Source organism: Pipistrellus hanaki (assembly GCF_964339955.1).
Source record: "Pipistrellus hanaki genome assembly, chromosome: 3".
NCBI lineage: Eukaryota > Metazoa > Chordata > Mammalia > Chiroptera > Vespertilionidae > Pipistrellus > Pipistrellus hanaki.
The window spans coordinates 156,401,856-156,415,750 of record NC_140505.1 but is presented as its reverse complement, the minus strand read 5'-3'; the positions used below and the strand labels follow the sequence as shown (position 1 = coordinate 156,415,750).

At 40.6% G+C, this 13,895-nt stretch overlaps 1 protein-coding gene across 27 annotated transcripts in view; it reads left to right on the top strand.

The window, feature by feature from the left end:
• The window catches only part of PPFIBP1 (PPFIA binding protein 1), a 178,663-nt gene that overhangs the window by 125,480 nt on the left and 39,288 nt on the right, over positions 1-13,895 (top strand). For all 27 annotated transcript variants that reach the window (XM_084877212.1, XM_084877209.1, XM_084877210.1 and 24 more), the window contains 3 exons: positions 6,306-6,392; positions 8,388-8,501; positions 9,388-9,519. In XM_084877212.1, the coding sequence (XP_084733338.1) occupies positions 6,306-6,392; positions 8,388-8,501; positions 9,388-9,519 (333 nt within the window). The remainder of the gene's footprint in view (positions 1-6,305; positions 6,393-8,387; positions 8,502-9,387; positions 9,520-13,895) is intronic.

Here is a 13,895-nt window from a genome sequence, read left to right as displayed (position 1 = left end):
AATTTTTAACTTGTGTCCAAAAATAAGTGTTATCTAAAACAAAAATTGTATGTCCCAAAACATTTCCATTCGCACATGCTCCATCTGTTCTGTTCAAGTCTTTCTGGAAAAGAGTGAAAATGATCATGATGCTATCTGAATATAAATCAAATCGTGTCCTTCACTCCTTTTTCAGAAATATCCGAGGGGTAGTCACATCGCACTCAGAGGAAAAGCCAGATGCTTTTAATGTTAAATTCAGGAAAAGCTCTGGATTGCAAGGCCTTCTTGGCATTGCTCCTCATTATTCTTTGACCTTATGTCTCACTATACCTCCCCTCTTTCACTTCACTCTATGTACACTGGCTCCTTCACTGAGTCTCAGACAGTCTCACTGGTTCGGAGACGTGATGGGCAAACTGGCCTCAGGGCCTTTACACTGGCTATTCACTCTGCCGGGAAAGCTCTTTTGCCAGATGTGTGTATGGTTACCTTTCTCAGAGTCTCTGATACTTGAAAGTTGTGTTCCACCTGAGGCCTTCCCTGGACAGCCTATCTAAAATTTTACCTTTTCATTCCTGTTATTACGTCTCTTTGCTTTTTTTCCCTTAGCACTTACCACTTTCTTACATATTATGGATTTGCCATGTTTATATCATTTATTTTCTGTCTGTCCCACTGGAATGTAAATATCAAGAATATGAGAATTTTGCTTTGGAGTTGGGTTACAAATTACTCATACATAGTTCACTTTCTTTAAAAAGTATATATTTTTATTGATTTCAGAAAGGAAGGGAGAGGGAGAGAGAGATAGAAACATCAATGAAAACAGAGCATCATTGATTGGCTTCCTCCTGCACACCCCCCACTGGGGATCCAGCCGTGACCTCCTGGGTCATAGGTCAACGCTCAACCACTGAGGTACGCTGTCTGGGCCATAGTTCACTTTTTTGACAAAAGAATACAGGCAATTGTCAGACTGTGAAGAAGTCTCCATAATAATTTAGAAAAATTTATTAACACTAGTTATATAATTAAGATTTAGTGATGACCAACTTGACTGTCCGTTACTAAGGCTGATACTAATGTTCTCATTAGTGCAACTGGGAATTTACAGTTCTTCTTTTGCCTGGGCCAGAGAGAACCCCTGGTTTACTGTAGGATGGAGGCCCATGTATTGGTTTTATCGGATCAGAAGCTGGATAAGAAAAAAGAAAATAGTAACACTAGCTGCCTTTATACTGGAGGGAGAGTAAATCTACAATACAAGAATGAATTTGTTAATAGGGTGCCTATAGCTTTAGTCTTCTAGGAATGAATAGGTGTTTTTTTTTTTTTTTAAGATTTAAAAGTTATCACAAACATTTAACAATGCTTTAGCGAACTCCAAGTCTAAGAGGGCAAATAGGAAAACATGTTTGTTTGAGCCAAGCAAGTGTTTTTTGCTTACCTTAGGCCTAACTTGATGAGTTGCCCTAGTGCCTTTTTTCAGTAAATGAAGCTGAGAGTTTCCTGACCTGGGTCAGGTCAAGAAATCCCCCAAGTGTCTGGTTATTTGGCAGTTTTAGTTATGAGGCAATCTCAAAATCAGCAGAAATTACGAAAAAAACAGTTTTCAACAGAGAGGGTGAAAATGCTGATGGTAAGAACTTCAGACCAGGTATACGTAGAGTATAATAAATGGGGGAAACGAAGAGTCCTTCTTGCCCTGCCATCTTATTTCCTTTTTTGAACTGCATGAGAAATGTAGGAGGGAAAAATCAGCGGCTGTAGGCAAGACTGACCCAGTCGGAGGTGCTAGAGGACACAGGGACCCTCGCTTTTGGGAGGGATGCTCCACTGACCCCGAAAGGCAGCGCTGTTGCCCCAAGACGATTATTTATTTACAGCACCGGGGTAGAGCCTCACCGCCATGCTTCCCTCAACTCAGGAAGAGGACGGGGGCAGAGCAGGGCCTCCGCCTGGGGTTTGAGTTCCACCTGTTGGAGTCCTGTTCTCTGACTCCGGACAGTAGAGGTCGAGATGCTTTATTGCAGGGGTCTTCAAACTACGGCCTTCGGGCCACATGCAGCCCCCAGGGGAGTCTGATCCTGCCCGCCAGGTTTTTTGGGCAGTGAGCGCAGCCGAGGTGTTACAGTAGGAATTAGTAGTTCATATAGTCTGGCCCTCCAGCTCTCTGAGGGACCGTGATCTGGCCCCCACTTTAAAAAGTTTGAGGACCCCTGCTTTATTGGGTTGGCCACAAATGAAAGGTGACAGCGATATTCATGGTCGAAGGATTCAAATCTTACCTCAATCTCCTCTCCTCTTAGAGTGCTGAGTGTAGAGCAGACAATCAGTGATTGCATGCAGCGGTGGAGATCTAATACCGATTAGGACACAAGAGACCCTGCTGTTAGATGCTCCTTTTGGAAGAAATGTTTAAAGGAGCTTTAGTGGACTGAGCCTTCCTTTTTCTTCTCTCAGTACTGAATTTTAAAAACTAGGATCATGAAAACAAGAGTATATTGGTGTACACTACATGATTTTCTAACCAGTGTGCTGTACATCTGCCATTAATACAGAATAATGCTGAATGCAAACTGTAATTGAAAAATAAGAAAAGAAAAGAAATAAAAACTTCAAAGGATAGCAATAAGTAGCAAATGGGATGAAATAATATATTCATAATAAAACTACACAGTGTTGACGTAAAAACTAGATTATAAAACCTCTGTCTTACCGAACTGCATAGTTCAGAGTGTGGGATTTGGAGTCAGACCCCTACATTGTGAAATCTGTGTACCTAATTGGGTTAGGAGGATGAGAAGAGATAATCTACGTAAACCATTTAGAACATTGGCCCGTGTTATTAAACTCTTAAGCACTTAAAAAAAAAAAAAAGTGTGTTGGCAGAGAGACACTCAGGTAGCCAGCTCTAACCTAGTTCATTCAGTGTGATGTCTGCTGTGGAGATGCATCCAGACGCTGTAACTGGCATGTGAGGAGGACTCCACGGAGGCGGACCGTAGGGATGAGGAAGGAGGGAGAAAGGGTAGGAAATACGGTTCATGCAGAAGGAAGGCAGTCAGTGTTGGAGAGCATTCTATGTTCGGGGAGGTTTTGAGTGGTCTGGTAGGTAGAGCACAGGCGTTGGGAAAAGATAGAGGAGGCAGGGTATTTGCCCAATGGGATTTACCTCTCTTAACATTTTTAAGGCAAAGGTAACAAAATGGGTAGAAGTATACATAAGGGTGTGAATAGGAGGGACCTTGACCTACTTGAGTAAGTCAACAGTGTTTTAAAAGTATGTAACTAGTCCCGTGGTAGTTCTTAACTTTGGCTTAATGCTCCTATAGTGGCTTTTCGTGTAAGTGGTTTGTTTGTTTTTTTAATATATTTTTTTGATTTCAGAGAGGAAGGGAAAGGGAAAGAGAGAGAGAAACATCAAAGATGAAAGAGAATCATTGATCGGCTGATCGGCTGCCTCCTGCACACTCCCTACCAGGGATTGAGTCTGCAACTGGGATATGGGCCCTTGACCAACTGGGAATTGAACCCTGACCTCCTGGTTCATAGGTCCACACTCAACCACTGAGCCACACCAGCTAGGCTAAATTTTCATGTTTTTTTTTTTAAACTAATATCATCCTGGGCATTATGAGCTCTTGTATATTAATACAGTATTGAGAAATTAATACAGTGAGCATTCTCATTGCGAGCCAATTTTTAGCATTTGTTTTTCTCTCAGGATAATTCTGTAGAACTGGTTTTGGAACATTTCCTATTTCCATATCATATGCAGTCGCTTTATAAAACACTTCTAGAACTTGCTATAGAAATACTTGTAATCTTGCTATAATTTTCTTCAGGCAGAAGAAAGATGACTTTTGCTTTGTACCCTCCCTGAGCAGAAAGCGTTTTTTTTTTTTCTACTTAATAAGTGTATTTTCTTATAAAACGTTGCCTGTGTGGGGATTGAAAAGCAGGTGCCTGCTAATATCCTTAATTAAGATGAGGGATTTAACGCTCTGGCAGGCCCGTCTCGGCACTGGCTTAGATGGAGAACACACATTGTGCATCTGGCTTTTTTCCAAAAAGCTGTCCTCAAGAAGCTTCATACATTTCACTTCGTGGTAGTCCCCGGGGATGGAAGTCCTCCAGGCCCCTCCACCAGGCTCCTCGCCGTACTTGTCACTTAATTCTGGGCACTTCTGTTTACAACATGAACAGAATTATGCTGAGGTGGTGGTGCAGGGATGTGGTCAAGCAGCTGATGTTAAATTCAACATGTTATCCCTTCTAAATATACATCGCACACTTACTAAATTCGTTTTCAGATTTTTTTTGTGTTTGTGTGGCCTCATGGGAAGTATATCCAGTGTGCATAGATTTTAGAAGAAATCTCCTAAAATTTTATTTTTTGTTAAAGCTCCTTTTTGTGTGGTGTGTTTCTCCTCCCCCCCCCCCCTAACTTTTTTATACCTTGGGTTATTCTCAGAATTTATACTGGAAAATGCCAATTAATTCTGGAAAAAATAATGGATGTCCATCAGATGTGAGCTGGGTGGTAGGAAGTACAGTTTATATTTTACTCTGATTCTATCGCTTCTCGGCCTTTTGGCTAAGATCAAGTGTAGTATATTTTACTCTGATTCTAACTTGGAAGTTGTTCTTTGCTGTTTTGATTGGACTCTGGATGGCTTCATCTAACCATTTTGGACTCCACTGGCTTTTATTTCTGTTGTCTTTGAAAGAGGAATCAAGACATTCTATTTGGATTACATATTATATGGTTGTGAACTCTTTAAATGAGATAACAAGGGGCATAGCACACATGATTATGTTAAGAAATGACATTTTTATGTTGTCTGCTCTCTGTCAGCCTTTTCATGTGTCTCGGCAAAGCCTTGCATCTGTAAGATGACTGAGAAAAAAATCTCACTTGCTTTCCCAAACTATACTTTAGCATTTAGACCAGTGTTTCCCAAACTTCTCTCATGATGAGAATCACCTGGTGGAGTTGTTAAAACACAGATTCCTGAATCCCAACTAAGAAGTGCTAAACTAGAATTTTTGGGAACATATAGGTAAAATTGTATACTTAACTAGTGCTCTAAGACAGATGTTATATACAGAGCACTAAGTTAGGTATGCAATTTTACCTATATGTTCTCAAAAATTCTAGTTTAGCACTTCTTAGTTGGGATTCAGGAATCTGTGGTTTAACAACTCCACCAGGTGATTCTCATCATGAGAGAAGTTTGGGAAACACTGATTTAGACCATACAGGAATATTCCCAAGTCTGATAAAGAGGGGTGGGGAGGCCCCTAGCCTGTTTGGCTCGGTGGATAGAGTGTCGGTCTAAGGACTGAAGGGTCCCAGGTTCAATTCCAGCCAAGGGCACATGCTGGGTTGTGGGCTCAGTCCCCAGTGTGGGGCATGCAGGAGGCAGCCGATCAGTGATTCTCTCTCATCATTAATGTTTCTTTCTCTCTCTTTTCCTCTCCCTTCCTCTCTGAAATCAATAAAAAAAAAACTTTTTTTTAAAGGTGGCAGGGAGGGATTTGCAGGGAGGAAAAAAAAGTGAGCGTTGGTCTAAGAAGCAGAGCCCTGGGCCAGGTGCTGTGGAGCTTTCAACATGATGCCTTGTATAGGCTCTGCCCTGGAGCTTGCATAGAAGGAAAGCAATAAATCTCCAATGAGCTCAGCTGGCCAGGGCTGCCAGAGAGGGGGGCGGGGTCCTTGCGTGCTGAGAGTGTAAGTTTTAGGGGAGAGAGAAAGGCATCAAAGAGGAAGGGGGGGTTTGTCCTGTGATTGGGAGACTTGAGTAGCAGGAAGAAGCCTGTAAGTTACGCCCATTTAACAGGCGGCATTTGCAGTCCTGCATTTGGGACTTAGGGGGGAAAAGGGAGGAATGAGAGGGCACCCCGGGTCAGTCCCGCTATCTCCACTCAGAATCAGTGGCATTGAGCATTCGGGGGAAATAGGGGTTTTATTCCCGACCACACACTCCCAAAGCTTTGTGTGCCCCAGGTGTGCCCCCACTTGACAGTGAGTGTTCCTCTTAGCCGCTGTTCCTTTTAGCTCATTGTTTTCTGCTTGATGAGAAGTTGTGTGGTTTGGTAAAACATGCCTTAACGTGCCTGTCGTACCTATTTTGAGGCAAATGAACCACGTTTTATTCTTGTATCTCCTGTTCATGGCTGTCAATCACAGCTGTGCTAAATTCAATTCAGATTCCTTGAATTAAAAACAGATGCAAATGTTTATTTACCCACAGTGGTTCAAAGGGAAAGAGGGCCAGACTCACCCTAATTGCTTTTTTTTTTTTTTTTTTTCTCAGACAAATGGACACCTACCTGGGAACGGAGATGTGTATCAAGAAAGGCTAGCGCGGTTAGAAAATGATAAAGAATCCCTCGTCCTTCAGGCAAGTGATTTTTTAAATGCTGTTCGTTCCTCATGACATATTTACAAAGACATTTAAAACCGGGATGGCAGATTCTGTGCTCACAGGAGCCAGATTGCTAGTAGATCTAAGTGCGGCCGGCCGTCTGTGCTCGGTAGGGAGTGGTGAGGACTGTGGCAGAACAAGGGTGTGCGTACCGGTCTAGCATGAGCAGCCTTTAACCTGCCACACTTTTCCAGGGCCAGTCTATGACCGGCACAGTCATCTGATCTGATTTTTAGATATATACCAGAAATTCTGATTTGATACTATCTATCCTATATAATAAAGAGGTAATATGCAAATTAACCCTTACACCCTCAAAAAGATGGCTGCCTACAACCAGGCCAGTAAGGGGGTTAGTGAAGGATTACCAAATGACTGAACAGCAGACTGCGTGGGGCGACTAGGCTGGTGCAGGGGAGGGGTGGGCAGTTGGAGGTGTCTAGGCCAGCAGGAGGAGCAGTTGGGGGTGACCAGGCTGGCAGGAGGAGCAGTTGGGGGTGACCAGGCCAGCAGAGGGGGGCAGTTGGGGTGACCAGATAGGCAGGCAGGTGAGTGATTAGGTGCCAGCAATTCAGGATTGTGAGAGAGATGTCGAACTGCTAGTTTAGGCCCCATCCCTGGGATTGGGCCTAAGCCAGCAGTTGGACATCCCCTGAGCTGTTCCGAATTGGAGAGGGTGCAGGCTGGGCTGAGGGGACCCCCCCACCCCCTGTACATGAATTTCATGCACCAGGCCTCATAATATAGACTTATGAATCTGAATAGGTACTTTCTGAATATATATTTAATATTTATATATATTTAATACTTAATTTAATATATATTTAATATTTAATATTTCAGTTTTTAAAAAATACCATGGGCCAAAGTGAGTGGTATAGACCTATTTGTAGACTGAATTTGAGTTTTCTTATTCAGAATGTTATTTTTCCCCTTGTAATTTATTTGTATATATTTGTTTTATTAAAGTGTAGTTGACATACAATATTATATTGGTGTCAGGTGTACAATGATTCAGTATTTATACATCTTATGAAGTGGTCACCACTATGTCCAGTAACCATCTGACGCCATACAATGTTATTACTGTATTGCTGGCTATATTCCCAATGCTGTACATTTGCAGTCTGTGATTTATCTGTTTTATAACAGAAAATTGTAATCCCCTTCACCTTTTCACTCATCCCTTACCTTTCTCCCTTCTGGTTTGTTCTCTATACCTATGAGTTTGTTCCTATTTTGTTTTTATAGATTCTACATGTCAGTGAAGTTGTATGGTATTTTGTCTTTCTCTGACTCACCTCACTTAGCATAATACCCTCTAAGTCCATCCATGCTGTTTTAAATACCGGACAAATACTTTCACCAGCCTAGTGTGCTTACCAGGCTGGTGCCCGTTGGGGGGAAGCTGTGAGTGTGCAGAAGGCGCTGAGGGTGAAGGACTAACCCAGCGGCTCCTTGGGGGCCTCGGAGTTACACCCCGGCTTTGAACACATGTGTGGATATGTGATCATGAGAGATCTCGTGGAATTTGAATTCTCTGGATTATTTTCTTTATTCCTTCTGAAGTACCAAACTTGAGTTGTCCTTGATAACTTCTCCAAAAGTTAACTCCACTTTCTCTCTTAATCTCTAATACTACCTCCTACCCTCACCTCACCCAAATTCCCCTAAAAGCTAATCTGTGTGCGTGCTCCCTCTCATAAATGGTTGAAAGGGCTTTAACCTATAAAGCATTGTACACCCCCAGTGAGCCCGGCCTTTCTTAAGTATTGAATAGGAGTCCTCAGATCAATAAGCACCACATATAGAGGAATATGAAGGGCTGCTGTCTTAATAATTCTCAGATCCCCACCCCACCCCCCTTACATCCAAATGAGTGGTGACAGTTTTTGATCTATTTAGAGAAATAAAGTTTGCAGTGGGACCAAATTCCTCCTAATCCATTGAGGTGTTTTGCTCTAAATACAGGTCAGTGTGTTGACAGACCAGGTGGAGGCGCAGGGAGAGAAGATTCGAGATTTGGAGTTTTGTCTTGAAGAGCACAGAGAGAAGTTGAATGCCACCGAGGAGATGCTGCAGCAGGTCTGTACGACCCTGGCCCCCATGGGATTTTCCTGCTGAGCTGTGTGAGACATTCCATGTTGTGTTTGCTCTGATGGAGCAGTACATTTCGTAGCTCACTTACACTGGCATCTTTTAAGTAAAAACCTAGGGTAGCAGGCCCTCAAAACACATACACACAATAAAAATGTGCTCATGTAATTAGAATCTGAAATAACATATTACTAGGATTACAGATAATTTTAATTATCTTCTTTATGCTTTCATATGGTTTCCTAACTCCCAACATGAGCATATTTATCTGATTAAGAAAAAAGATAAATACCACATGTGACCTTTATTAGAAAAAACTTGTACACACACACACACACACACACACACACACACGGTGCTCACATCTGAGAGGACCTATAATATAATGGACAGAGTATACACTGGAGCAAGACTGCTTAGTCTTGAGTCCCTGCTCTGCCATTCCATGTTGTGTGGCTTTTGGCAAATTTTTAAGCTCTCTGTTCCTCAGCTTTTTTATCTGTTGAGTGCCTCATCATGCATTATCTGTATGAGTTTCTACCTCATAAGGTTGTTTTGTGGCTCGAACCACTAAATACATGTCAGAATAGTCCCTGGCACATGGCACACGTAACACATCATCATCATCAGTGTTATCAGGCGTCACACTATATATAAGGTTTACATATGTGTGTATCTACATAATGTATCTCCCCAATAAGCAGATCTGTGTTTAGTGCTGCTCAAAGAGGGTTAACTAAATTGTATCTATTTAGTAATTAATCGTCAAATCCTCTATTTGATAGTTACTGCTTTGCAGTCATAAATGAGACACATCCTTATGTGGCTGTTTGTAATAAAACAATTTCTGAATGTATCTCTTAAATTCTAATAGGAGCTTCTGAGTAGGACATCCCTAGAAACTCAGAAGTTGGATCTGATGGCTGAGATATCTAACTTGAAGTTAAAACTGACGGCTGTCGAGAAGGACAGATTGGATTATGAAGATAGGTTCAGAGACACAGAGGTAAGCAGCACGCTCTCTCTTTTTACGTACATATACATACATATGCATATATATCACACACGTAAATTCTTAGAGCAAGTTGAAATTCCTTGGAGGTGTGAGGGAGAGGCAGTTAATTACATTTGCCCTCATTCATCTATGCTTCTTTTTTTTTTTTTTTTTTTAAATCTTAATTGTTGAAAGTATTACATATGTCCCTTTCTCCCTGCCATTGCCCTATCCCACCCTATTCCCCCACTCCCTGCCCCTCAAGCCTTCACCACCCACACTGCCTGTGTGTCCTTGGGTTATGCATATACACATGTGAGTTCATTGGTGGATCCATCTATGCTTCTTTTTAAAAATAATATTTAATTAAGTTGACTTTTTATCATTAAGTGCTAATGGCAGTTTTTATTTTCAGACTTTTTAAAGAACAGTCTTTAAACAGTCTTTGAAATTGTTATTGATTTCAGAGAAGAAGGGACAGGGAAAGAGGGAGAAAAACATCAATGATGAGAGAGAATAATTGATTGGCTGTCTCCTGCATGCCTCACACTGGAGATGTAGCCCGCAACCCAGGCATGTGCCTGACTGGGAATGGAACTATGACCTCCTGGTTCATAGGTCAACACTCAGCCACTGAACCACACCAGCAGGGCTATTTTCAGATTTTTGATACGAATTAGTAATTCTTTCATTGCCTTTAGAAGTACTTTTGACTTTAAGCTTTTGGAGCTTGTATCTTTCTGTTTGTCCATTCTCTGTCCATTTGTACTGGTTTTCTTCATTGTGGATATAATGGGTTTAAGTGCATGATTTTACTGTTTATTTAGCTACTAGTGGTCCAGTGCATGAAATTTGTGCATGGGGGACGGGGGAGTTGTCCCTCAGCCTGGCCTGCACCCTCTCCAATCTGGGATCTCTCTTGCAATCCAGGACCGCTGGCTCCTAACTGCTCACCTGCCTGCCTGCCTTCCTACCTGATCACCCCTAACCACTCTGCCCGCTGGCCTGCTTGTTCCCAACTACCCCCCCCCCCACACACACACACACACCAGCCCGATCACTCCCAACTGCCCCTCAGCCAGTCTGCTCACCCCTAACTGCCCCCACCTGCTGGTCTGATTATCCCCACCTGCTCCCCCTTGCCTGTCTGCTCGCCCCAACTGCCTCCCCTAACCACTTATGCCTTGGCTCTGCCACCATGGCTTTGTCTGGAAGGACATCCAAAAGGTCACCTGGTCTAATTAGTATATTACCCTTTTATTAGTATAGATTATTTAGGCACACTGATTATTTATTATATAATAAGATTTTTAAGTATATATAAAAAAAACATACTTCCATTATATAATCATAAAAATCAAAGCTCTTTAGAGGTCATTTAATTTGGCCTTCTACTTTTGGTCTATTCCACTCATAAATCATTCCAATTAAATAAAACTCACTATTTGTGAAATTCAAGTAGACTTTACAACTTAAAGTACCCATTTTTGTGGCCAAGCATACTCATTTGTTCCATTTTATTGTTAATCCAGATCTTCTCATTTATTTATTTGCATATTTCTGTGTTGCAAAGAAAGGCATATCCATTTGAAATTTATTAACTTGAAAAGAAATATTAAAGGCTGTAGAAATCCCTTCTCTGCTAGGGCCATCTCTTCTTTTTTCTCTATTTTGTTTCCTTGGTTGGGGTGTGGAGAGATGTCATACTTGATGGGTACCAAGGAGGAGAGAGGAGTAGAAATCATTTACTTTTTCCCCCTCCCATCTTCATTTTAAACATTTATTTCATGCCAACTACATGCCATCCTAAGAGGTACATACATTGTATATACTAATCACTATCTAAAAGCCCTTCATAGGTTTGAATTAAGTGAGGTTTGCTCCATTGCCTTTTCAAAATTAAAATGTCTGTTAAAGGTCTAACTATGATGGAAAGTCTTGTCACATGTTTTACTTCCTTAGGAACAAAAGGAAATCCCTAACTTGGTGCATGTATTAACAGTAGAGCTTTTTAGCAAACACCTGTTTGAGCATGTTTTTCTTTTTATATTTTATATGTATTTTTGTATTTATTTCAGAGAGGAAGGGAAAAGGAGAGAGAGAAAAACATCAATGATGAGAGAGAATCATTGATCGGCTGTCTCCTGTACACCCACTACTGGGAATCGAGCCCACAACCAGACGTGTGCCCTTAACCAGAATTGAACCTGGGATCCTTCAGTCTGCAGGACAATGCTCTATCCACTGAGCAAACCAGCTAGGGCAGCATGTTTTTCATTTAATTGAGACTGGGGCTCTTAGAACTTAGGAAGTTACCCAATTTCTTTAACGTTGCTCTTGTGCTTTTTTTAAAAACAAAAACAAATAACATTTGACAATGTTATTACATGATGTCAAATAGTTCTTGTCCTCATTCACAAAAGGAGAAAATAAACACCCTCTTATTGAAACACTGTATTAATAATATTAATAAGTAATTATTATATGTTAATGCTGGGTAATACTCTTCCCCATTTTACAAGAAATGCTTTAAAACAGGAACACTTTAAAAGCCTGTGAGTTTTCTGGAAAGTGTATTTGATTGTAGCATCTCTTTTCCTAGCCTTTGTGAGGTTATATTTGGAAGTTTAGAGTAATTCCTTATTAACTAAGTTTTCCTTCTGTCATTCATAATGCAATATGTAATAGAATTCAGTCCGCAGGTGGCACGGCATGGAGCTCACTGTGCTGCAGGGAAAGAAGTTACACTGTTTTGGGATCGAGAGATGGCTTCTATGTTACACACACAACGTTTAGGGGATGTCTTAGCCTGTGTGACTGTGGGTAATTTGGATATGAAATGTTAACGAAACTAAATTGAAGTAGATGTTGAGTGATTTTTTGGTAAGACCCCAGAGCAGTATTTACATCTCTTGAGTGTGTCTGCATTTTTATAAAACTGTTTTTCCCCAGTGCTGCATTCTCAATCAAGTAATCCTGTCATCAACTTCCAGTAAACTCGATCCCTGAAAATTTTCAATAAATATTTAACACTATTGATAAAATGTAGGGTGAGCATTCCCAGAGATTATGGGATGTTTGATAAACTTTGTTATATATGAACATAATTAAAATAGTCTTCAAAATTAAAACTGAATTGAATATGCTCATTTTCCTATTATTGTTCCCTTGATAAAAAATAAAACGTTTCCCAGGCTGTTTCAGAAATCCAAAACTCTTTAACTTTGTCTTAGAAGTTTGGGTTGCTTGGAGATTAAGTTCTAAGAATATATTGGAGTGGGAAAGAATTATAGGTACTTCCACAGACTGGGGGGTAAAAGTCTTAAAACCTTGAGGATTGAGGAAGTGCCTGCCCCAGGAATTGCTGACAGATGGTTAACATTGTTCCACAGTGCCCCCTTCTGGTCACAGCGCAGACGGCAGAAACTGAATTTTTGTGGAAGTCCAAAAGAGTTCTCTAGAAGGGAAAAGGGGACGGTAGCAGGGATTTTCTTTTTTAAAAGGACTGAACTTCTAGTAAGATATTAGCTGGAAATCATTTGTATATCACTTTCTAAAGTCTCATATTAAGGAGCTAATTTCAGATTTTCAAGCTTGTGTTATCATGGGAAGATACATGGCCAATGTTGCCACAAAAGATAATTGGGTAGTTTTGTCTTTGTTTATTTGTTTGCTTGCTTGTTTGTTTTAAATAGAAAAATGGTCTCAATTTATAATTCTGTTTTCTTCCATTGTTTCTTCTTCTTTGCAAATTGCTAATATTTCTAAATGAAGTGGTAAATGTATACAGTCCCTAACAGGAAATCAAAGCTGTTTCTTGCCGTGACCAGTTTGGCTCAATGGACAGAGCGTCGGCCTGCGGACTGAAAGGTCCTGGGTTCGATTCCAGTCAAGGGCATGTACCTTGGTTGCGGGCACATCCCCAGTAGGGGGTGTGCAAGAGGCAGCTGATAGATGTCTCTCTCTCATTGATGTTTCTAACTCTCTATCCCTCTCTCTTCCTCTCTGTAAAAAAACAATAAAATATATATTTTTTTTAAAAAGCTGTTTCTTAGCAATGAGAAAGTGGGTAAATATATATTAAAAAGACCAGATTAATGAGGGAATATCACTGAGAATTCGTATTATGCAAGGATGATTGATAGATGGGAGATAATAAGTGGGATAAACTGACATTTTTCTCAACTTAAATTCTGAGTTTATAGATTAGGAATCACAAACTAAAATGTTATTGCATGATGTCAAATAGATCTTGTCCTCATCACAAAAGGAGAAAATAGACACCCTCTTATTGAAATATTTTATTAATAATGTTAATAAGTAATTATTATATAATACTTTTTCCCATTTTATAAGAAATGTTTTAAAACAAGAACACTTTAAAAGCC